A 25,685-nucleotide genomic window follows, 5' to 3' on the forward strand; every position below is an offset into this window, starting at 1 on the left:
ACGAGAGGAGAGACGAGAGGAGAGACGAGAGGAGAGACGAGAGAAGAGACGAGAGACGAGATGAGAGGAGACGAGACTAGGAGAGACGAGAGGAGAGACGAGAGAAGAGACGAGAGACGAGATGAGAGGAGACGAGACTAGGAGAGACGAGAGGAGAGACGAGAGACGAGATGAGAGACGAGAGGAGACGAGAGGAGAGACGAGATGAGGAGAGACGAGAGGAGACGAGAGGAGAGACGAGATGAGGAGAGACGAGTGGAGACGAGACGAGATGAGGAGAGACGAGAGGAGAGACGAGATGAGGAGAGACGAGATGAGAGACGAGAGGAGAAGAGATGAGGAGAGACGAGAGGAGAGACGAGAGGAGAAGAGATGAGGAGACGAGAGGAGAGGAGACGAGAAGAGAAGAGATGAGAGGAGAAGAGATGAGAGGAGACGAGACTAGGAGAGACGAGAGGAGAGACGAGAGGAGAGACGAGAGAAGAGACGAGAGACGAGATGAGAGGAGACGAGACTAGGAGAGACGAGAGGAGAGACGAGAGAAGAGACGAGAGACGAGATGAGAGGAGACGAGACTAGGAGAGACGAGAGGAGAGACGAGAGACGAGATGAGAGGAGAGACGAGACGAGACAAGATGAGGGGAGACGAGAGGAGAGACGAGATGAGGAGAGACGAGAGACGAGATGAGGAGAGACGAGAGGAGAGACGAGATGAGGAGAGACGAGATGAGAGGAGAGACGAGAGGAGACGAGACGAGAGGAGAAACGAGAGGAGAAGAGATGAGGAGAAGAGATGAGGAGAGACGAGAGGAGAGACGAGAGGAGAGACGAGAGGAGAGACGAGAGGAGAGGAGACGAGAAGAGATGAGAGGAGAAGAGATGAGAGGAGACGAGACTAGGAGAGACGAGAGGAGAGACGAGATGAGGAGAGACGAGAGGAGAAGAGATGAGGAGAGACGAGAGGAGAGACGAGAGGAGACGAGACAAGAGGAGAAACGAGAGGAGAAGAGATGAGGAGAGACGAGATGAGGAGAGACATGAGGAGAGACGAGAGGAGAGACGAGAGGAGAGACGAGAGGAGAGGAGACGAGAAGAGATGAGAGGAGAAGAGATGAGAGGAGACGAGACTAGGAGAGACGAGAGGAGAGACGAGATGAGGAGAGACGAGAGGAGAAGAGATGAGGAGAGACGAGAGGAGAGACGAGAGGAGAAGAGATGAGGAGAGACGAGAGGAGAGACGAGAGGAGAAGAGATGAGGAGAGACGAGATGAGGAGAGACGAGAGGAGAAGAGATGAGGAGAGACAAGAGGAGAGACGAGAGGAGAAGAGATGAGGAGAGACGAGAGGAGAGACGAGAGGAGAAGAGATGAGGAGAGACGAGATGAGGAGAGACGAGAGGAGAAGAGATGAGGAGAGACAAGAGGAGAGACGAGAGGAGAAGAGATGAGGAGAGACGAGAGGAGAAGAGATGAGGAGAGACGAGAGGAGAGACGAGAGGAGAAGAGATGAGGAGAGACGAGATGAGAGACGAGAGGAGAGACGAGAGATGAGAGGAGACGAGAGGAGAGGAGATGAGAAGAGAAGAGATGAGATGAGAAGAGATGAGAGGAGACGAGACTAGGAGAGACGAGAGGAGAGACGAGATGAGGAGAGACGAGATGAGGAGAGACGAGATGAGGAGAGACGAGAGGAGAAGAGATGAGGAGAGACGAGAGGAGAAGAGATGAGGAGAGACGAGAGGAGACAAGAGGAGAAGAGATGAGGAGAGACGAGAGGAGAAGAGATGAGGAGAGACGAGAGGAGAAGAGATGAGATGAGGAGAGACGAGAGGAGAGACAAGAGGAGAAGAGATGAGGAGAGACGAGAGGAGAAGAGATGAGGAGAGACGAGAGGAGAAGAGATGAGATGAGGAGAGACGAGATGAGGAGAGACGAGATGAGGAGAGACGAGAGGAGAGATGAGGAGAGACGAGATGAGGAGAGACGAGAGGAGAGACGAGAGGAGAGACGAGATGAGGAGAGACGAGAGGAGAAGAGATGAGGAGAGACGAGAGGAGAGACAAGAGGAGAAGAGATGAGGAGAGACGAGAGACGAGATGAGGAGAGACGAGATGAGGAGAGACGAGATGAGGAGAGACGAGAGACGAGATGAGGAGAGACGAGAGGAGAGACGAGATGAGGAGAGACGAGAGACGAGATGAGGAGAGACGAGAGGAGAGACGAGAGGAGACGAGAGGAGAGACGAGAGGAGAGACGAGAGGAGAAGAGAGGAGGAGAGACGAGATGAGAGACGAGAGGAGAGACGAGAGGAGAGACGAGAGACGAGATGAGGAGAGACGAGAGGAGAGACGAGAGTAGAAGAGAGGAGGAGAGACGAGATGAGGAGAGACGAGATGAGGAGAGACGAGATGAGGAGAGACGAGAGGAGAAGAGATGAGGAGAGACGAGAGGAGAAGAGATGAGGAGAGACGAGAGGAGAGACAAGAGGAGAAGAGATGAGGAGAGACGAGAGGAGAAGAGATGAGGAGAGACGAGAGGAGAAGAGATGAGATGAGGAGAGACGAGAGGAGAGACAAGAGGAGAAGAGATGAGGAGAGACGAGAGGAGAAGAGATGAGGAGAGACGAGAGGAGAAGAGATGAGATGAGGAGAGACGAGATGAGGAGAGACGAGATGAGGAGAGACGAGAGGAGAGATGAGGAGAGACGAGATGAGGAGAGACGAGAGGAGAGACGAGAGGAGAGACGAGATGAGGAGAGACGAGAGGAGAAGAGATGAGGAGAGACGAGAGGAGAGACAAGAGGAGAAGAGATGAGGAGAGACGAGAGACGAGATGAGGAGAGACGAGATGAGGAGAGACGAGATGAGGAGAGACGAGAGACGAGATGAGGAGAGACGAGAGGAGAGACGAGATGAGGAGAGACGAGAGACGAGATGAGGAGAGACGAGAGGAGAGACGAGAGGAGACGAGAGGAGAGACGAGAGGAGAAGAGAGGAGGAGAGACGAGAGACGAGAGGAGAGACGAGAGGAGAGACGAGAGACGAGATGAGGAGAGACGAGAGGAGAGACGAGAGTAGAAGAGAGGAGGAGAGACGAGATGAGAGACGAGAGGAGAGACGAGAGACGAGATGAGGAGAGACGAGAGGAGAGACGAGAGGAGAGACGAAAGGAGATATGAGAGGAGAAGAGATGAGAGGAGAGACGAGATGAAAGACGAGAGGAGAAGAGATGAGGAGAGACGAGAGATGAGATGAGGAGAGACGAGAGATGAGATGAGGAGAGACGAGAGGAGAGACGAGATGAGGAGAGACGAGAGGAGAAGAGATGAGGAGAGACGAGAGTAGAAGAGAGGAGGAGAGACGAGATGAGAGACGAGAGGAGAGACGAGATGAGGAGAGACGAGAGGAGAGACGAGAGGAGAGACGAGAGGAGAGACGAGAGGAGAAGAGATGAGAGGAGAGACGAGATGAAAGACGAGAGGAGAGGAGAGACGAGAGATGAGATGAGGAGAGACGAGAGGAGAGACGAGATGAGGAGAGACGAGAGGAGAGACGAGATGAGGAGAGACGAGAGGAGAGACGAGAGGAGAAGAGATGAGAGGAGAGACGAGATGAGAGACGAGAGGAGAAGAGATGAGGAGAGACGAGAGGAGAAGAGATGAGAGGAGAGACGAGATGAGGAGAGACGAGAGGAGAGACGAGAGGAGAAGAGATGAGAGGAGAGACGAGAGACGAGATGAGGAGAGACGAGAGGAGAGACGAGAGGAGAAGAGATGAGAGGAGAGACGAGATGAGAGACGAGAGGAGAAGAGATGAGGAGAGACGAGATGAGGAGAGACGAGATGAGGAGAGACGAGAAGAGATGAGGAGAGACGAGATGAGGAGAGACGAGATGAGGAGAGATGAGATGAGGAGAGACGAGAAGAGATGAGGAGAGACGAGAGGAGAAGAGATGAGGAGAGACGAGAAGAGATGAGGAGAGACGAGAGGAGAAGAGATGAGGAGAGAGGAGAAGATATGAGAGGAGAAGAGATGAGAAGAGAGGAGAGTAGAAACAAGAGAGGACGAGATAAGACAAGACAAGACAAGAGGAGAGACTCGTGAGGAGACGAGAGGAGACAGGGAGAGATGAGAGGAGACGAGATGAGAGGAGAAGAGACATGAGGAGAAGACACGAGACGAGGAGAGACGAGATGAGAGGAGAAGAGACATGAGGAGACGAGAGGAGAGACGAGATGAGGAGAGACGAGAGGAGAGACGAGAGGAGAGACGAGATGAGGAGAGACGAGAGGAGAGATGAGATGAGGAGAGACGAGAGGAGAGACGAGAGGAGAAGAGATGAGGAGAGACAAGAGAGACGAGAGGAGAGACGAGAGGAGAAGAGATGAGGAGAGACGAGAGGAGAGACGAGATGAGATGAGGAGAGACGAGAGGAGAGACGAGAGGAGAAGAGATGAGGAGAGACGAGAGGAGAGACGAGAGGAGAGACAAGAGGAGAAGAGATGAGGAGAGAGGAGAAGATATGAGAGGAGAAGAGACGAGAAGAGAGGAGAGTAGAAACAAGAGAGGACGAGATAAGACAAGACAAGAGGAGAGACTCGTGAGGAGACGAGAGGAGACGGGGAGAGATGAGAGGAGACGAGATGAGAGGAGAAGAGACATGAGGAGAAGACACGAGACGAGGAGAGACGAGATGAGAGGAGAAGAGACACGAGGAGAAGACACGAGACGAGGAGAGACGAGATGAGAGGAGAAGACGAGGAGAGTAGAAACAAGAGGAGACGAGATGAGGAGAGACGAGATGAGAGGAGCGAGGAGGAGAAGAGATGAGAGGAGGAGAGACGAGATGAGCGAGGAGGAGACAAGGAGAAGAGAGACGAGAAGAGACATGAGGAGAACAGACGAGAAGAGACGAGACGAAGAGTCTCTCTCCTCTTGTCTCTCGTCTCGTATCTCCTCTCGTCTCTTCTCTTCTTGTCTCTTCCTCTAATCTCTCCTCTCGTCTCTCCTCTTCTTGTCTTATCTTGTCTTCTCTCGTTTCTACTTTCCTTGTCTCTGAGATGAGAGGAGACAAGAGGATAGGAGAGACGAGACAAGTTCTAAGATAAATTCTAATAAATAATGACAGTATAACTCCTGTATAAGCAGATCAAGAACGTGTCCAGCTCATATTTCACCCCAAACAATGAGAGGAAAAATGCTTAATTGTCATGAAAATGTCAGAATTCATAAAAATCTTAAAAAAAAGGCTTGATTTTCTTTATGCAAAATATACTTCTTCATGTTGATTTCACAGTGAAATATGAGCCAGAGGGTTCCTGACAGATTTGGTCAGATTCTATTTCCTGCATGTGTTCATTTCACTTGTTCTCTATGGCAACTTGACGGCGGGTCACCATAGAAACCAGACTCCTTAAGAACACTAATTATAAACTTCTCACACACACATCAAATGGTTCAATCAGTTCAGATGAGATACATCAAAAAAATCAGCTGTATTAGACATAAAAAATGACTACATTCATGCCAGGGGTTTGTTCTAAGGCCTGTTCACACAGTGAAACTTACATTTTTGCTATTTAAACTCACTGACCAATAAGACACAAGCTCTTTCCCACTTCAGGACAGGACATTACAACAGATATAAGGATTCAATCAACAACCAATGGATACAATTAAGTCCCGCCCCACATTCTTTGATATTGTGGCGTTTTGCCGCATCTCTCCCGGTGTGAACAGGCCTTTAGGTTTAGGGTGAGTTAGGACTAGTTGATGGTATAGTTTGGGAAGTCAACACTTCTAAGTGAACGTGTGCAATCTTACCAGTGATCTTAGTTCAGCAATCTGATGTCAGCATGTGCAGACAGACATGAATGAGTGAACGCTGGGCATTATGGGAACACAGATGGACACAGAGGTCAAGGTGTGTGTTACCTGCAGGATGACCAGAGCGTTCTCCATCGACAGGTCGTCAGACGGCAACCCTTCACCCTTCCAGATCAGCTGCTCACTCTCAGAACACAGGAAGTGACGCAAATCAAACTCTGCCAATCAGAGAACACGCCTGTTAAAGCCTCGGCCAATCAGAAGAGCTAAAAATGGTGTTAAAACATAATCGTAAATGTATTCCTGTTCAATGACAATGTGGCAAAATAAAATAAAGTATTAGATGAAAAACTCAAACTTAAATACGTACTGAAATTATTAAAACCAAAACCGAAATAAAAATAAAATATAGCTGCAAGCAGCAATACCGGGGCCAAGCGCAAAGAAGAAGACAAGACATGCCAAAATGGCTGGCAGTGTCAGATCAACTGGAGCAATGAGCAATTAATCACGTTTTAAGATGATTTTAAGCAAAAGGCTGAAAATGCATTGTAGTCTGAGAGTGTCAGACCAACTGCAACAATTAACAATTATACAGTTTAAGAAGATTAGGCAAAATGGCTGAAATATCATATATTGAGTCACTGATAATGTAAGTTAATGGTTTATCACTTTTGACCAATAGGTGGCACAGATACGAAATTGATGTGGTGTGGTCAGAATAAGGGAACAATGACACATGCAAAGTTTGATGCCAATATGTCAAAGCATTGCAGAGATACAGCCTCAAGAGTAATTTTGGCATAATGGCTCAACTTCGTCGCTGCGGTTTACAAAAACGGTTTCATCTATTGATGCAAAATCCTTAACTTTTTGTTGACACAGTCTGAAGATGATACGATTCGATTTTGGTGGAAATTGGACAAACGGTCTAGGATGAGTTTGAAAAAGTAGGTTTTGATCAAATAAGAACATTGAGGACAGGATGTTTGACCAAATATGGAAAAATTAGTATCTCTGTTCTCGGGCATGAGCCAATGACTGTATTATGACCAGTTTCATTAAACTAGGCTAATTTAATCAAAAGTTATTAGCATGTTTGTAAATTTTGTTATAACCTCTGACCACAAGGTGGCACTGCCCCAAAACGTTTTGAGTACCTTCAAAGCATGGTGCGGAAGACATGATTTTTGGACAAACAGTTCAAAAGTTATAAGCAAAAATAGCCATTTTTTGTATCTCCGGACCAGTAGGTGGCGCTGCGCCGAAACGCTGCATGTTGCTTCAGGTCATGCTTGTGATGACATATACCAAGATTGGTTTGAATACGATAAAGCGTTGTGGAGATATAGGCTTATGAGTGTTTTTGCAACCGCTACGCAAAATTTGTGTGCGCGTTTATCGAAAACGATTTGACAAATCAACTTGATTTGCAAGATTTTTTTGTCAGCATGATCTGAAGATGATCTGGTTCAATTTTCGTGCAAATCGGACAAACCGTCTAGGACGAGTTCGTAAAAGTAGGTTTTTTGGAAAATTAAAAATGGCGGGGAAATTATCATGACCAAAAATGACATCATAGGTTGCAATTGAATCGGCATGAGCCAATGACTCTATTATGACCAGTTTTAATATACTAGGCTAATTTAATCAAAAGTTATTAGCATTTTTGTCAAGTTTGTTATATCTTTTGACCACAAGGTGGCACTGCCCTAAAACTTTTTGAGTACTTTCAGGGTATAGCAAGGAAGTCACATACCGAGTTTAGTAACAATATACTAATGCATTTGTAAAATATAGCATTTTTTGACAAAATTCAAAATGGCCGACAGCCAAAATGGCCGATATGGTAAAATTGAATATCAGACGACTCGGCATGCCGTCATGAATGTAACGAGACCACTTTTATGATTTTTGGACAAACAGTTCAGAAGTTATAAGCAAAAATAGCAATTTTTCGTATCTCCGGACCAGTAGGTGGCGCTGCGCCGAAACGCTGTATGTTGCCTCAAGTCATGCTTGTGATGACATGTACCAAGTTTGGTTTGAATACGATAAAGCGTTGCGGATATATTGCCTTAAGAGTGTTTTTGCAACCGCTACGTAAAATTTGTTTGCGCGTTTATCGCAAATGATTTGACGAATCAACTTGATTTGCAAGATTTTTTGTCAGCATGGTCTGAAGATGATCTGGTTCAATTTTCGTGCAAATCGGATGAACCGTCTAGGACGAGTTCGTAAAAGTAGGTTTTTCGGAAAATTCAAAATGGCGGGAAAATTTTTATGACGGAAAATGACGTCATAGGGTGCAATCGAATCGTCTTGAGCCAAGGAATCAGAGGAAACAAGAATTTTGTTTCTAGCCCTTATGGTTCAAAAGTTATTAGCATAAACATGAGTCAAATTTTGGACTGATGGTGGCGCTAGATGGATTGAGTTTGAGACTCCAAATTTGCTACGGTGACATTTCAGACTGTCCTCTATTAGTGTGCCAAATATCATAACTTTTTACCATACGGTTCTATGGGCTGCCATAGACTTCGTGGCGGAAGAAGAAGAAGATGAATAATAAATATAGCTGCAAGCAGCAATACCGGGGCCAAGCGCAAAGAAGAAGACAAGACATGCCAAAATGGCTGGCAGTGTCAGATCAACTGGAGCAATGAGCAATTAATCACGTTTTAAGATGATTTTAAGCAAAAGGCTGAAAATGCATTGTAGTCTGAGAGTGTCAGACCAACTGCAACAATTAACAATTATACAGTTTAAGAAGATTAGGCAAAATGGCTGAAATATCATATATTGAGTCACTGATAATGTAAGTTAATGGTTTATCACTTTTGACCAATAGGTGGCACAGATACGAAATTGATGTGGTGTGGTCAGAATAAGGGAACAATGACACATGCAAAGTTTGATGCCAATATGTCAAAGCATTGCAGAGATACAGCCTCAAGAGTCATTTTGGCATAATGGCTCAACTTCGTCGCTGCGGTTTACAAAAACGGTTTCATCTATTGATGCAAAATCCCTAACTTTTTGTTGACACAGTCTGAAGATGATACGATTCAATTTTGGTGGAAATTGGACAAACGGTCTAGGATGAGTTTGAAAAAGTAGGTTTTGATCAAATAAGAACATTGAGGACAGGATGTTTGACCAAATATGGAAAAATTAGTATCTCTGTTCTCGGCATGAGCCAATGACTGTATTATGACCAGTTTCATTAAACTAGGCTAATTTAATCAAAAGTTATTAGCATGTTTGTAAATTTTGTTATAACCTCTGATCACAAGGTGGCACTGCCCCAAAACGTGTTGAGTACCTTCAAAGCATGGTGCGGAAGACATGATTTTTGGACAAAGAGTTCAAAAGTTATAAGCAAAAATAGCCATTCTTTGTATCTCCGGACCAGTAGGTGGCGCTGCGCCGAAACGCTGCATGTTGCTTCAGGTCATGCTTGTGATGACATATACCAAGATTGGTTTGAATACGATAAAGCGTTGTGGAGATATAGGCTTATGAGTGTCTTTGCAACCGCTACGCAAAATTTGTGTGCGCGTTTATCGAAAACGATTTGACAAATCAACTTGATTTGCAAGATTTTTTGTCAGCATGGTCTGAAGATGATCTGGTTCAATTTTCGTGCAAATCGGACAAACCGTCTAGGACGAGTTCGTAAAAGTAGGTTTTTTGGAAAATTAAAAATGGCGGGGAAATTATCATGACCGAAAATGACACCATAGGTTGCAATTGAATCGGCATGAGCCAATGACTCTATTATGACCAGTTTCAATATACTAGGCTAATTTAATCAAAAGTTATTAGCATTTTTGTCAAGTTTGTTATATCTTTTGACCACAAGGTGGCACTGCCCGAAAACTTTTTGAGTACCTTCAGGGCATAGCAAGGAAGTCACATACCGAGTTTAGTAACAATATACTAATGCATTTGTAAAATATAGCATTTTTTGACAAAATTCAAAATGGCCGACAGCCAAAATGGCCGATATGGTAAAATTGAATATCAGACGACTCGGCATGCCGTCCTGAATGTAACGAGACCACTTTTATGATTTTTGGACAAACAGTTCAGAAGTTATAACCAAAAATAGCAATTTTTCGTATCTCCGGACCAGTAGGTGGCGCTGCGCCGAAACGCTGTATGTTGCCTCAAGTCATGCTTGTGATGACATGTACCAAGTTTGGTTTAAATACGATAAAGCGTTGCGGAGATATTGCCTTAAGAGTGTTTTTGCAACCGCTACATAAAATTTGTTTGCGCGTTTATCGCAAATGATTTGACGAATCACCTTGATTTGCAAGATTTTTTGTCAGCATGGTCTGAAGATGATCTGGATCAATTTTCGTGCAAATCGGATGAACCGTCTAGGACGAGTTCGTAAAAGTAGGTTTTTCGGAAAATTCAAAATGGCGGGAAAATTTTTATGACGGAAAATGACGTCATATGGTGCAATCGAATCGTCTTGAGCCAAGGAATCAGAGGAAAAAAGAATTTTGTTTCTAGCCCTTATGGTTCAAAAGTTATTAGCATAAACATGAGTCAAATTTTGGACTGATGGTGGCGCTAGAGGGATTGAGTTTGAGACTCCAAATTTGCTACGGTGAAATTTCAGACTATCCTCTATTAGTGTGCCAAATTTCACAACTTTTTACCATACGGTTCTATGGGCTGCCATAGACTTCGTGGCGGAAGAAGAAGAAGAAGAAGATGAATAATAAATATAGCTGCAAGCAGCAATACCGGGGCCAAGCGCAAAGAAGAAGACAAGACATGCCAAAATGGCTGGCAGTGTCAGATCAACTGGAGCAATGAGCAATTAATCACGTTTTAAGATGATTTTAGGCAAAAGGCTGAAAAATGCATTGTAGTCTGAGAGTGTCAGACCAACTGCAACAATTAACAATTATACAGTTTAAGAAGATTAGGCAAAATGGCTGAAATATCATATATAGAGTCACTGATAATATAAGTTAATGGTTTATCACTTTTGACCAATAGGTGGCACAGTTACGAAATTGATGTGGTGTAGTCAGAATAAGGGAACAATGACACATGCAAAGTTTGATGCCAATATGTCAAAGCATTGCAGAGATACAGCCTCAAGAGTCATTTTGGCATCATGGCTCAACTTCGTCACTGCGGTTTACAAAAACGGTTTCATCTATTGATGCAAAATCCCTAACTTTTTGTTGACATAGTCTGAAGATGATACGATTCGATTTTGGTGGAAATTGGATAAACGGTCTAGGATGAGTTTGAAAAAGTAGGTTTTGATCAAATAAGAACATTGAGGACAGGATGTTTGACCAAATATGGCAAAATTAGTATCTATGTTCTCGGCATGAGCCAATAAATGTATTATGACCAGTTTCAATATACTAGGCTAATTTAATCAAAAGTTATTAGCATTTTTGTCAAGTTTGTTATATCTTTTGACCACAAGGTGGCACTGCCCTAAAACTTTTTGAGTACCTTCAGGGCATAGCATGGAAGTCACATACCGAGTTTAGTAACAATATACTAATGCATTTGTAAAATATAGCATTTTTTGACAAAATTCAAAATGGCCGACAGCCAAAATGGCCGATATGATAAAATTGAATATCAGACAACTCTGCATGACGTCCTGAATCTAACGAGACCACTTTTATGATTTTTGGACAAACGGTTCAAAAGTTATAAGCAAAAACAGCCATTTTTTGTATCTCCGGACCAGTAGGTGGCGCTGCGCCAAAACACTGCATGTTGCCTAATGTCATGCTTGTGATTAGATGCCCCAAGTTTGGTTTGAATACGATAAAGCGTTGCGGAGATATTGCCTTAAGTGTGTTTTTGCAACCGCTACGTAAAATTTGTTTGCGCGTTTATCGCAAATGATTTGACGAATGAACTTGATTTGCAAGATTTTTTGTCAGCATGGTCTGAAGATGATCTGGTTCAATTTTTGTGCAAATCGGATGAACCGTCTAGGACGAGTTCGCAAAAGTAGGTTTTTCGGTTAATTAAAAATGGCGGGAAAATTATCATGGCGGAAAATGACGTCATAGGTTGCAATCGAATTGTCTTGAGCCAAGGAATCAGAGGAAAAAAGAATTTTGTTTCTAGCCCTTATGGTTCAAAAGTTATTAACATAAACATGAGTCCAATTTTGGACTGATGGTGGCGCTAGAGGGATTGAATTAGAGACTCCAAATTTGCTATGGAGACACTTCAGACCGACCTCTATAAGTGTGCCAAATTTCATAACTTTTTACCATACGGTTCTATGGGCTACCATAGACTTCGTGGCGGAAGAAGAAGAAGAAGAAGAAGAAGAAGAAGATGAAATATAGCTGCAAGCAGCAATACCGGGGCCAAGCGCAAAGAAGAAGACAAGACATGCCAAAATGGCTGGCAGTGTCAGATCAACTGCAGCAATGAGAAATTAATCATGTTTTAAGATGATTTTAGGCAAAAGGCTGAAAATGCATTGTAGTCTGAGAGTGTCAGACCAGCTGCAGCAATGAACAATTATACAGTTTAAGAAGATTAGGCAAAATGGCTGAAATATCATATATAGAGTCACTGATAATATAAGTTAATGGTTTATCACTTTTGACCAATAGGTGGCACAGTTACGAAATGTATGTGGTGTGGTCAGAATAAGAGAACAATGACACATGCAAAGTTTGATGCCAATATGTCAAAGCATTGCAGAGATACAGCCTCAAGAGTCATTTTGGCATCATGGCTCAACTTCGTCACTGCGGTTTACAAAAACGGTTTCATCTATTGATGCAAAATTCCTAACTTTTTGTTGACACAGTCTGAAGATGATACGATTCGATTTTGGTGGAAATTGGACAAACGGTCTAGGATGAGTTTGAAAAAGTAGGTTTTGATCAAATAAGAACATTGAGGACAGGATGTTTGACCAAATATGGCAAAATTAGTATCTATGTTCTCGGCATGAGCCAATGACTGTATTATGACCAGTTTCATTAAACTAGGCTAATTTAATCAAAAGTTATTAGCATGTTTGTAAATTTTGTTATAACCTCTGACCACAAGGTGGCACTGCCCAAAAACTTTTTGAGTACCTTCAAAGCATGGTGCGGAAGACATGAATTTTGGACAAACAGTTCAGAAGTTATAAGCAAAAATAGCAATTTTTTGTATCTCCGGACCAGTAGGTGGCGCTGCGCCGAAACGCTGCATGTTGCTTCAGGTCATGCTTGTGATGACATCTACCAAGATTGGTTTGAATACGATAAAGCGTTGTGGAGATATAGGCTTATGAGTGTTTTTGCAACCGCTACGCAAAATTTGTGTGCGCGTTTTTCGAAAACGATTTGACAAATCAACTTGATTTGCAAGATTTTTTGTCAGCATGGTCTGAAGATGATATGGTTCAATTTCTGTGCAAATCGGACAAACCGTCTAGGACGAGTTCGCAAAAGTAGGTTTTTTGGAAAATTAAAAATGGCGGGGAAATTATCATGACCGAAAATGACATCATAGGTTGCAATTGAATCGGCATGAGCCAATTAATGTATTATGACCAGTTTCAATATACTAGGCTAATTTAATCAAAAGTTATTAGCATTTTTGTCAAGTTTGTTATATCTTTTGACCACAAGGTGGCACTGCCCTAAAACTTTTTGAGTACCTTCAGGGCATAGCATGGAAGTCACATACCGAGTTTAGTAACAATACACTAATGCATTTGTAAAATATAGCATTTTTTGACAAAATTCAAAATGGCCGACAGCCAAAATGGCCGATATGGTAAAATTGAATATGAGACGACTCGGCATGCCGTCCTGAATGTAACGAGACCACTTTTATGATTTTTGGACAAACGGTTCAGAAGTTATAAGCAAAAATAGCAATTTTTCGTATCTCCGGACCAGTAGGTGGCGCTGCGGCGAAACGCTGTATGTTGCCTCAAGTCATGCTTGTGATGACATGTACCAAGTTTGGTTTGAATACGATAAAGCGTTGCGGAGATATTGCCTTAAGTGTGTTTTTGCAGACGCTACGTAAAATTTGTTTGCGCGTTTATCGCAAATGATTTGACATATCAACTTGATTTGCAAGATTTTTGGTCAGCATGGTCTGAAGATGATCTGGTTCAATTTTCGTGCAAATCGGATGAACCGTCTAGGACGAGTTCGTAAAAGTAGGTTTTTCGGAAAATTCAAAATGGCGGGAAAATTTTTATGACGGAAAATGACGTCATAGGGTGCAATCGAATCGTCTTGAGCCAAGGAATCAGAGGAAAAAAGAATTTTGTTTCTAGCCCTTATGGTTCAAAAGTTATTAGCATAAACATGAGTCAAATTTTGGACTGATGGTGGCGCTAGAGGGATTGAGTTTGAGACTCCAAATTTGCTACGGTGACATTTCAGACTGTCCTCTATTAGTGTGCCAAATTTCACAACTTTTTACCATACGGTTCTATGGGCTGCCATAGACTTCGCGGCGGAAGAAGAAGAAGAAGAAGATGAATAATAAATATAGCTGCAAGCAGCAATACCGGGGCCAAGCGCAAAGAAGAAGACAAGACATGCCAAAATGGCTGGCAGTGTCAGATCAACTGGAGCAATGAGCAATTAATCACATTTTAATATGATTTTAGGCAAAAGGCTGAAAAATGCATTGTAGTCTGAGAGTGTCAGACCAACTGCAACAATTAACAATTATACAGTTTAAGAAGATTAGGCAAAATGGCTGAAATATCACATATTGAGTCACTGATAATATAAGTTAATGGTTTATCACTTTTGACCAATAGGTGGCACAGTTACGAAATTGATGTGGTGTAGTCAGAATAAGCGAACAATGACACATGCAAAGTTTGATGCCAATATGTCAAAGCATTGCAGAGATACAGCCTCAAGAGTCATTTTGGCATAATGGCTCAAATTCGTCGCTGCGGTTTACAAAAACGGTTTCATCTATTGATGCAAAATCCCTAACTTTTTGTTGACACAGTCTGAAGATGATACGATTCGATTTTGGTGGAAATTGGACAAACGGTCTAGGATGAGTTTGAAAAAGTAGGTTTTGATCAAATAAGAACATTGAGGACAGGATGTTTGACCAAATATGGAAAAATTAGTATCTCTGTTCTCGGCATGAGCCAATGACTGTATTATGACCAGTTTCATTAAACTAGGCTAATTTAATCAAAAGTTATTAGCATGTTTGTAAATTTTGTTATAATCTCTGACCACAAGGTGGCACTGCCCCAAAACATTTTGAGTACCTTCAAAGCATGGTGCGGAAGACATGATTTTTGGACAAACAGTTCAAAAGTTATAAGCAAAAATAGCCATTTTTTGTATCTCCGGACCAGTAGGTGGCGCTGCGCCGAAACGCTGCATGTTGCTTCAGGTCATGCTTGTGATGACATATACCAAGATTGGTTTGAATACGATAAAGCGTTGTGGAGATATAGGCTTATGAGTGTTTTTGCAACCGCTACGCAAAATTTGTGTGCGCGTTTATCGAAAACGATTTGACAAATCAACTTGATTTGCAAGATTTTTTGTCAGCATGGTCTGAAGATGATCTGGTTCAATTTTCGTGCAAATCGGACAAACCGTCTAGGACGAGTTCGTAAAAGTAGGTTTTTTGGAAAATTAAAAATGGCGGGGAAATTATCATGACCGAAAATGACATCATAGGTTGCAATTGAATCGGCATGAGCCAATGACTCTATTATGACCAGTTTCAATATACTAGGCTAATTTAATCAAAAGTTATTAGCATTTTTGTCAAGTTTGTTATATCTTTTGACCACAAGGTGGCACTGCCCTAAAACTTTTTGAGTACTTTCAGGGTATAGCAAGGAAGTCACATACCGAGTTTAGTAACAATATACTAATGCATTTGTAAAATATAGCATTTTTTGACAAAATTCAAAATGGCCGACAGCCAAAATGGCCGATATGGTAAAATTGAATATCAGACGACTCGGCATGCCGTCCTGAATGTAACGAGACCACTTTTATGATTTTTGGACAAACAGTTCAGAAGTTATAAGCAAAAATAGCAATTTTTCGTATCTCCGGACCAGTAGGTGGCGCTGCGCCGAAACGCTGTATGTTGCCTCAAGTCATGCTTGTGATGACATGTACCAAGTTTGGTTTGAATACGATAAAGCGTTGCGAAGATATTGCCTTAAGAGTGTTTTTGCAACCGCTACGTAAAATTTGTTTGCGCGTTTATCGCAAATGATTTGACGAATCAACTTGATTTGCAAGATTTTTTGTCAGCATGGTCTGAAGATGATCTGGTTCAATTTTCGTGCAAATCGGATGAACCGTCTAGGACGAGTTCGTAAAAGTAGGTTTTTCGGAAAATTAAAAATGGCGGGAAAATTTTTATGACGGAAAATGACGTAATAGGGTGCAATCGAATCGTCTTAAGCCAAGGAATCAGAGGAAAAAAGAATTTTGTTTCTAGCCCTTATGGTTCAAAAGTTATTAGCATAAACATGAGTCAAATTTTGGACTGATGGTGGCGCTAGAGGGATTGAGTTTGAGACTCCAAATTTGCTACGGTGACATTACAGACTGTCCTCTATTAGTGTGCCAAATTTCACAACTTTTTACCATACGGTTCTATGGGCTGCCATAGACTTCGTGGCGGAAGAAGAAGAAGATGAAATATAGCTGCAAGCAGCAATACCGGGGCCAAGCGCAAAGAAGAAGAAAAGACATGCCAAAATGGCTGGCAGTGTCAGATCAACTGGAGCAATGAGCAATTAATCACGTTTTAAGATGATTTGAAGCAAAAGGCTGAAAATGCATTGTAGTCTGAGAGTGTCAGACCAACTGCAACAATTAACAATTATACAGTTTAAGAAGATTAGGCAAAATGGCTGAAATATCATATATTGAGTCACTGATAATGTAAGTTAATGGTTTATCACTTTTGACCAATAGGTGGCACAGATACGAAATTGATGTGGTGTGGTCAGAATAAGGGAACAATGACACATGCAAAGTTTGATGCCAATATGTCAAAGCATTGCAGAGATACAGCCTCAAGAGTCATTTTGGCATAATGGCTCAACTTCGTCGTTGCGGTTTACAAAAACGGTTTCATCTATTGATGCAAAATCCCTAACTTTTTGTTGACACAGTCTGAAGATGATACGATTCGATTTTGGTGGAAATTGGACAAACGGTCTAGGATGAGTTTGAAAAAGTAGGTTTTGATCAAATAAGAACATTGAGGACAGGATGTTTGACCAAATATGGAAAAAATAGTATCTCTGTTCTCGGCATGAGCCAATGACTGTATTATGACCAGTTTCATTAAACTAGGCTAATTTAATCAAAAGTTATTAGCATGTTTGTAAATTTTGTTATAACCTCTGACCACAAGGTGGCACTGCCCCAAAACGTTTTGAGTACCTTCAAAGCATGGTGCGGAAGATATGATTTTTGGACAAACAGTTCAAAAGTTATAAGCAAAAACAGCCATTTTTTGTATCTCCGGACCAGTAGGTGGCGCTGCGCCGAAACACTGCATGTTGCCTCAAGTCATGCTTGTGATGACATGTACCAAGTTTGGATTGAATACGATAAAGCATTGTAGAGATATAGCCTTATGAGTGTTTTTGCAACCGCTACGTAAAATTTGTGTGCACGTTTATCAAAAACGATTTGACGAATCAACTTGATTTGCAAGATTTTTTGTCAGCATGGTCTGAAGATGATCTGGTTCAATTTTCGTGCAAATCGGACAAACCGTCTAGGACGAGTTTGCAAAAGTAGGTTTTTTGGAAAATTAAATATGGCGGGGAAATTATCATAACCGAAAATGACGTCATAGGATGCAATTGAATCGGCATGAGCCAATGAATGTATTATGACCAGTTTCATTATACTAAGCTAATTAAATCAAAAGTTATTAGCATTTTTGTCAAGTTTGTTATAACTTTTGACCACAAGGTGGCACTGCCCCAAAACTTTTTGAGTACCTTCAGGGCATGGAGTGGAAGTCACATACCGAGTTTAGTAACAATACACTAATGCATTTGTAAAATATAGCATTTTAGCACATAATTCAAAATGGCCGACAGCCAAAATGGGCGATATGGTAAAATTGAATATCAGACGACTCGGCATGCCGTCCTGAATCTAACGAGACCACTTTTATGATTTTTGGACAAACAGTTCAAAAGTTATAAGCAAAAACAGCCATTTTTTGTATCTCCGGACCAGTAGGTGGCGCTGCGCCGAAACACTGCATGTTGCCTCAAGTCATGCTTGTGATGACATGTACCAAGTTTGGTTTGAATACGATAAAGCGTTGCGGAGATATTGCCTTAAGAGTGCTTTTGCAACCGCTACATAAAATTTGTTTGCGCGTTTATCGCAAATGATTTGACGAATCAACTTGATTTGCAAGATTTTTTGTCAGCATGGTCTGAAGATGATCTGGTTCAATTTTCGTGCAAATCGGATGAACCGTCTAGGACGAGTTCGCAAAAGTAGGTTTTTCGGTTAATTAAAAATGGCGGGAAAATTATTATGACGGAAAATGACGTCATAGGGTGCAATCGAAATGTCTTGAGCCAAGGAATCAGAGGAAAAAAGAATTTTGTTTCTAGCCCTTATGGTTCAAAAGTTATTAGCATAAACATGAGTCTAATTTTGGACTGATGGTGGCGCTAGAGGGATTGAGTTAGAGACTCAAAATTTGCTATGGTGACATTTCAGACTGTCCTCTATTAGTGTGCCAAATTTCATAACTTTTTACCATACGGTTCTATGGGCTGCCATAGACTTCGTGGCGGAAGAAGAAGAAGATGAATAATAAATATAGCTGCAAGCAGCAATACCGGGGCCAAGCGCAAAGAAGAAGACAAGACATGCCAAAATGGCTGGCAGTGTCAGATCAACTGCAGCAATGAGAAATTAATCATGTTTTAAGATGATTTTAGGCAAAAGGCTGAAAATGCATTGTAGTCTGAGAGTGTCAGACCAGCTGCAGCAATGAACAATTATACAGTTTAAGAAGATTAGGCAAAATGGCTGAAATATCATATATAGAGTCACTGATAATATAAGTTAATGGTTTATCACTTTTGACCAATAGGTGGCACAGTTACGAAATGTATGTGGTGTGGTCAGAATAAGAGAACAATGACACATGCAAAGTTTGATGCCAATATGTCAAAGCATTGCAGAGATACAGCCTCAAGAGTAATTTTGGCATCATGGCTCAACTTCGTCACTGCGGTTTACAAAAACGGTTTCATCTATTGATGCAAAATTCCTAACTTTTTGTTGACACAGTCTGAAGATGATACGATTCGATTTTGGTGGAAATTGGACAAACGGTCTAGGATGAGTTTGAAAAAGTAGGTTTTGATCAAATAAGAACATTGAGGACAGGATGTTTGACCAAATATGGCAAAATTAGTATCTATGTTCTCGGCATGAGCCAATGACTGTATTATGACCAGTTTCATTAAACTAGGCTAATTTAATCAAAAGTTATTAGCATGTTTGTAAATTTTGTTATAACCTCTGACCACAAGGTGGCACTGCCCAAAAACTTTTTGAGTACCTTCAAAGCATGGTGCGGAAGACATGAATTTTGGACAAACAGTTCAGAAGTTATAAGCAAAAATACCCATTTTTTGTATCTCCGGACCAGTAGGTGGCGCTGCGCCGAAACGCTGCATGTTGCCTCAGGTCATGCTTGTGATGACATGTACCAAGATTGGTTTGAATACGATAAAGCGTTGTGGAGATATAGGCTTATGAGTGTTTTTGCAACCGCTACGCAAAATTTGTGTGCGCGTTTTTCGAAAACGATTTGACAAATCAACTTGATTTGCAAGATTTTTTGTCAGCATGGTCTGAAGATGATATGGTTCAATTTCTGTGCAAATCGGACAAACCGTCTAGGACGAGTTCGCAAAAGTAGGTTTTTTGGAAAATTAAAAATGGCGGGGAAATTATCATGACCGAAAATGACATCATAGGTTGCAATTGAATCGGCATGAGCCAATGACTCTATTATGACCAGTTTCAATATACTAGGCTAATTTAATCAAAAGTTATTAGCATTTTTGTCAAGTTTGTTATATCTTTTGACCACAAGGTGGCACTGCCCTAAAACTTTTTGAGTACCTTCAGGGCATAGCATGGAAGTCACATACCGAGTTTAGTAACAATACACTAATGCATTTGTAAAATATAGCATTTTTTGACAAAATTCAAAATGGCCTACAGCCAAAATGGCCGATATGGTAAAATTGAATATCAGACGACTCGGCATGCCGTCCTGAATGTAACGAGACCACTTTTATGATTTTTGGACAAACAGTTCAGAAGTTATAAGCAAAAATAGCAATTTTTCGTATCTCCGGACCAGTAGGTGGCGCTGCGCCGAAACGCTGTATGTTGCCTCAAGTCATGCTTGTGATGACATGTACCAAGTTTGGTTTAAATACGATAAAGCGTTGCGGAGATATTGCCTTAAGAGTGTTTTTGCAACCGCTACGTAAAATTTGTTTGCGCGTTTATCGCAAATGATTTGACGAATCAACTTGATTTGCAAGATTTTTTGTCAGCATGGTCTGAAGATGATCTGGATCAATTTTCGTGCAAATCGGATGAACCGTCTAGGACGAGTTCGTAAAAGTAGGTTTTTCGGAAAATTAAAAATGGCGGGAAAATTTTTATGACGGAAAATGACGTCATAGGGTGCAATCGAATCGCCTTGAGCCAAGGAATCAGAGGAAAAAAGAATTTTGTTTCTAGCCCTTATGGTTCAAAAGTTATTAGCATAAACATGAGTCAAAATTTGGACTGATGGTGGCGCTAGAGGGATTGAGTTTGAGACTCCAAATTTGCTACGGTGACATTTCAGACTGTCCTCTATTAGTGTGCCAAATTTCACAACTTTTTACCATACGGTTCTATGGGCTGCCATAGACTTCGTGGCGGAAGAAGAAGAAGAAGATGAATAATAATAATAAGAACGGGAACGGTTTCAATAGGTGCCTTCGCACCTTCGGTGCTTGGCCCCTAAATATAGCTGCAAGCAGCAATACCGGGGCCAAGCGCAAAGAAGAAGACAAGACATGCCAAAATGGCTGGCAGTGTCAGATCAACTGGAGCAATGAGCAATTAATCACGTTTTAAGATGATTTGAAGCAAAAGGCTGAAAATGCATTGTAGTCTGAGAGTGTCAGACCAACTGCAACAATTAACAATTATACAGTTTAAGAAGATTAGGCAAAATGGCTGAAATATCATATATTGAGTCACTGATAATGTAAGTTAATGGTTTATCACTTTTGACCAATAGGTGGCACAGATACGAAATTGATGTGGTGTGGTCAGAATAAGGGAACAATGACACATGCAAAGTTTGATGCCAATATGTCAAAGCATTGCAGAGATACAGCCTCAAGAGTCATTTTGGCATAATGGCTCAACTTCGTCGCTGCGGTTTACAAAAACGGTTTCATCTATTGATGCAAAATCCCTAACTTTTTGTTGACAGTCTGAAGATGATACGATTCGATTTTGGTGGAAATTGGACAAACGGTCTAGGATGAGTTTGAAAAAGTAGGTTTTGATCAAATAAGAACATTGAGGACAGGATGTTTGACCAAATATGGAAAAATTAGTATCTCTGTTCTCGGCATGAGCCAATGACTGTATTATGACCAGTTTCATTAAACTAGGCTAATTTAATCAAAAGTTATTAGCATGTTTGTAAATTTTGTTATAACCTCTGACCACAAGGTGGCACTGCCCCAAAACGTTTTGAGTACCTTCAAAGCATGGTGCGGAAGACATGATTTTTGGACAAACAGTTCAAAAGTTATAAGCAAAAATAGCCATTTTTTGTATCTCCGGACCAGTAGGTGGCGCTGCGCCGAAACGCTGCATGTTGCTTCAGGTCATGCTTGTGATGACATATACCAAGATTGGTTTGAATACGATAAAGCGTTGTGGAGATATAGGCTTATGAGTGTTTTTGCAACCGCTACGCAAAATTTGTGTGCGCGTTTATCGAAAACGATTTGACAAATCAACTTGATTTGCAAGATTTTTTGTCAGCATGGTCTGAAGATGATATGGTTCAATTTCTGTGCAAATCGGACAAACCGTCTAGGACGAGTTCGCAAAAGTAGGTTTTTTGGAAAATTAAAAATGGCGGGGAAATTATCATGACCGAAAATGACATCATAGGTTGCAATTGAATCGGCATGAGCCAATGACTCTATTATGACCAGTTTCAATATACTAGGCTAATTTAATCAAAAGTTATTAGCATTTTTGTCAAGTTTGTTATATCTTTTGACCACAAGGTGGCACTGCCCTAAAACTTTTTGAGTACCTTCAGGGCATAGCATGGAAGTCACATACCGAGTTTAGTAACAATATACTAATGCATTTGTAAAATATAGCATTTTTTGACAAAATTCAAAATGGCCGACAGCCAAAATGGCCGATATGGTAAAATTGAATATCAGACGACTCGGCATGCCGTCCTGAATGTAACGAGACCACTTTTATGATTTTTGGACAAACAGTTCAGAAGTTATAAGCAAAAATAGCAATTTTTCGTATCTCCGGACCAGTAGGTGGTGCTGCGCCGAAACGCTGTATGTTGCCTCAAGTCATGCTTGTGATGACAAGTACCAAGTTTGGTTTGAATACGATAAAGCGTTGCGGAGATATTGCCTTAAGTGTGTTTTTGCAACCGCTACGTAAAATTTGTTTGCGCGTTTATCGCAAATGATTTGACGAATCAACTTGATTTGCAAGATTTTTTGTCAGCATGGTCTGAAGATGATCTGGTTCAATTTTCGTGCAAATCGGATGAACCGTCTAGGACGAGTTCGTAAAAGTAGGTTTTTCGGAAAATTCAAAATGGCGGGGAAATTTTTATGACGGAAAATGACGTCATAGGGTGCAATCGATTCGTCTTGAGCCAAGGAATCAGAGGAAAAAATAATTTTGTTTCTAGCCCTTATGGTTCAAAAGTTATAAGCATAAACATGAGTCAAATTTTGGACTGATGGTGGCGCTAGAGGGATTGAGTTTGAGACTCCAAATTTGCTACGGTGACATTTCAGACTGTCCTCTATTAGTGTGCCAAATTTCACAACTTTTTACCATACGGTTCTATGGGCTGCCATAGACTTCGCGGTGGAAGAAGAAGAAGAAGATGAATAATAATAATAAGAACGGGAACGGTTTCAATAGGTGCCTTCGCACCTTCGGTGCTTGGCCCCTAATAATAATAATAATAGGAACGGGAACGGTTTCAATAGGTGCCTTCGCACCTTCGGTGCTTGGCCCCTAATAATAATAGGAACGGGAACGGTTTCAATAGGTGCCTTCGCACCTTCGGTGCTTGGCCCCTAATAATAAGAACGGGAACGGTTTCAATAGGTGCCTTCGCACCTTCGGTGCTTGGCCCCTAATAAATATAGCTGCAAGCAGCAATACCGGGGCCAAGCGCAAAGAAGAAGAAAAGACATGCCAAAATGGCTGGCAGTGTCAGATCAACTGGAGCAATGAGCAATTAATCACGTTTTAAGATGATTTTAGGCAAAAGGCTGAAAAATGCATTGTAGTCTGAGAGTGTCAGACCAACTGCAACAATGAACAATTATACAGTTTAAGAAGATTAGGCAAAATGGCTGAAATATAATTTATAGAGTCACTAATAATATAATCTAATGGTTTATCACTTTTGACCAATAGGGGGCACAGTTACGAAATTGATGTGGTGTGGTCAGAATAAGGGAACAATGACACATGCAAAGTTTGATGCCAATATGTCAAAGCATTGCAGAGATACAGCCTCAAGAGTCATTTTGGCATAATGGCTCAACTTCGTCGCTGCGGTTTACAAAAACGTTTCATCTATTGATGCAAAATCCCTAACTTTTTGTTGCCATAGTGTGAAGATGATGCGATTCGATTTTGGTGGAAATTGGACAAACGGTCTAGGATGAGTTTGAAAAAGTAGATTTTGATCAAATAAGAACATTGAGGACAGGATTTTTGACCAAATATGGCAAAATTAGTATCTATTTTCTCGGCATGAGCCAATAAATGTATTATGACCAGTTTCATTAAACTAGGCTAATTTAATCAAAAGTTATTAGCCTTTTTGTAAATTTTGTTATAACCTTTGACCACAAGGTGGCACTACCCCAAAACTTTTTGAGTACCTTCAAAGCATGGTGCGGAAGATATGATTTTTGGACAAACAGTTCAAAAGTTATAAGCAAAAATAGCCATTTTTTGTATCTCCGGACCAGTAGGTGGCGCTGCGCCGAAACGCTGCATTTTGCCTCAGGTCATGCTTGTGATGACATCTACCAAGATTGGTTTGAATACGATAAAGCGTTGTGGAGATATAGGCTTATGAGTGTTTTTGCAACCGCTACGCATAATTTGTGTGCGAGTTTTTCGAAAACGATTTGACAAATCAACTTGATTTGCAAGATTTTTTGTCAGCATGGTCTGAAGATGATATGGTTTAATTTCTGTGCAAATCGGACAAACCGTCTAGGACGAGTTCGCAAAAGTAGGTTTTTTGGAAAATTAAAAATGGCGGGAAAATTATCATGACCGAAAATGACATCATAGGTTGCAATTGAATCGGCATGAGCCAATGACTCTATTATGACCAGTTTCAATATACTAGGCTAATTTAATCAAAAGTTATTAGCATTTTTGTCAAGTTTGTTATATCTTTTGACCACAAGGTGGCACTGTCCTAAAACTTTTTGAGTACCTTCAAAGCATGGTGCGGAAGACACATACCAAGTTTCGTAACGATAGACTAATGAGTTTGTAAAATATAGTATTTTAGCACATAATTCAAAATGGCCGACAGCCAAAATGGCCGATTTGGTAAAATTGAATATCAGACGACTTGGCATGCCTTCCTGAATCTAACGAGACCACTTTTATGATTTTTGGACAAACGGTTCAAAAGTTATAAGCAAAAATAGGCATTTTTCATATCTCCGGACCAGTAGGTGGCGCTGCGCCGAAACACTGCATGTTGCCTCATGTCATGCTTGTGATGACATGTACCAAGTTTGGTTTGAACACGATAAAGCGCTGCGGAGATATTGCCTTAAGTGTGTTTTTGCAACCGCTACGTAAAATTTGTTTGCACGTTTATCAAAAATGATTTGACGAATCAACTTGATTTGCAAGTTTTTTTGTCAACATGGTCTGAAGATGATCTGGTTCAATTTTCGTGCAAATCGGATGAACCGTCTAGGACGAGTTCGCAAAAGTAGGTTTTTCGGAAAATTCAAAATGGCGGGAAAATTTTTATGACGGAAAATGACGTCATATGGTGCAATCGATTCGTCTTGAGCAAAGGAATCAGAGGAAAAAAGAATTTTGTTTCTAGCCCTTATGGTTCAAAAGTTATTAGCATAAACATGAGTCAAATTTTGGACTGATGGTGGCGCTAGAGGGATTGAGTTAGAGACTCCAAATTTGCTAGGGTGACTTTTCAGACTGTCCTCTATAAGTGTGCCAAATTTTACAACTTTTTACCATACGGTTCTATGGGCTGCCATAGACTTCGTGGCGGAAGAAGAAGAAGAAGAAGATGAAATATAGCTGCAAGCAGCAATACCGGGGCCAAGCGCAAAGAAGAAGACAAGACATGCCAAAATGGCTGGCAGTGTCAGATCAACTGGAGCAATGAGCAATTAATCACGTTTTAAGATGATTTTAAGCAAAAGGCTGAAAATGCATTGTAGTCTGAGAGTGTCAGACCAATTGCAACAATTAACAATTATACAGTTTAACAAGATTAGGCAAAA

General features: G+C 41.4%; 1 protein-coding gene across 1 annotated transcript in view; it reads right to left on the reverse strand.

Annotated features, from left to right (window-relative positions):
- Nucleotides 1–25,685, reverse strand: part of dync2h1 (dynein cytoplasmic 2 heavy chain 1) — a 236,601-nt gene that overhangs the window by 68,025 nt on the left and 142,891 nt on the right. The window contains exon 64 of the mRNA XM_079823510.1: nucleotides 5,933–6,042. Coding sequence (XP_079679636.1) covers nucleotides 5,933–6,042 — 110 coding nt within the window. The remainder of the gene's footprint in view (nucleotides 1–5,932; nucleotides 6,043–25,685) is intronic.

The sequence above is a fragment of the Gobio gobio genome, assembly GCF_949357685.1.
Source record: "Gobio gobio genome assembly, chromosome: 8".
In the NCBI taxonomy this organism is placed as follows: Eukaryota; Metazoa; Chordata; class Actinopteri; order Cypriniformes; family Gobionidae; genus Gobio; species Gobio gobio.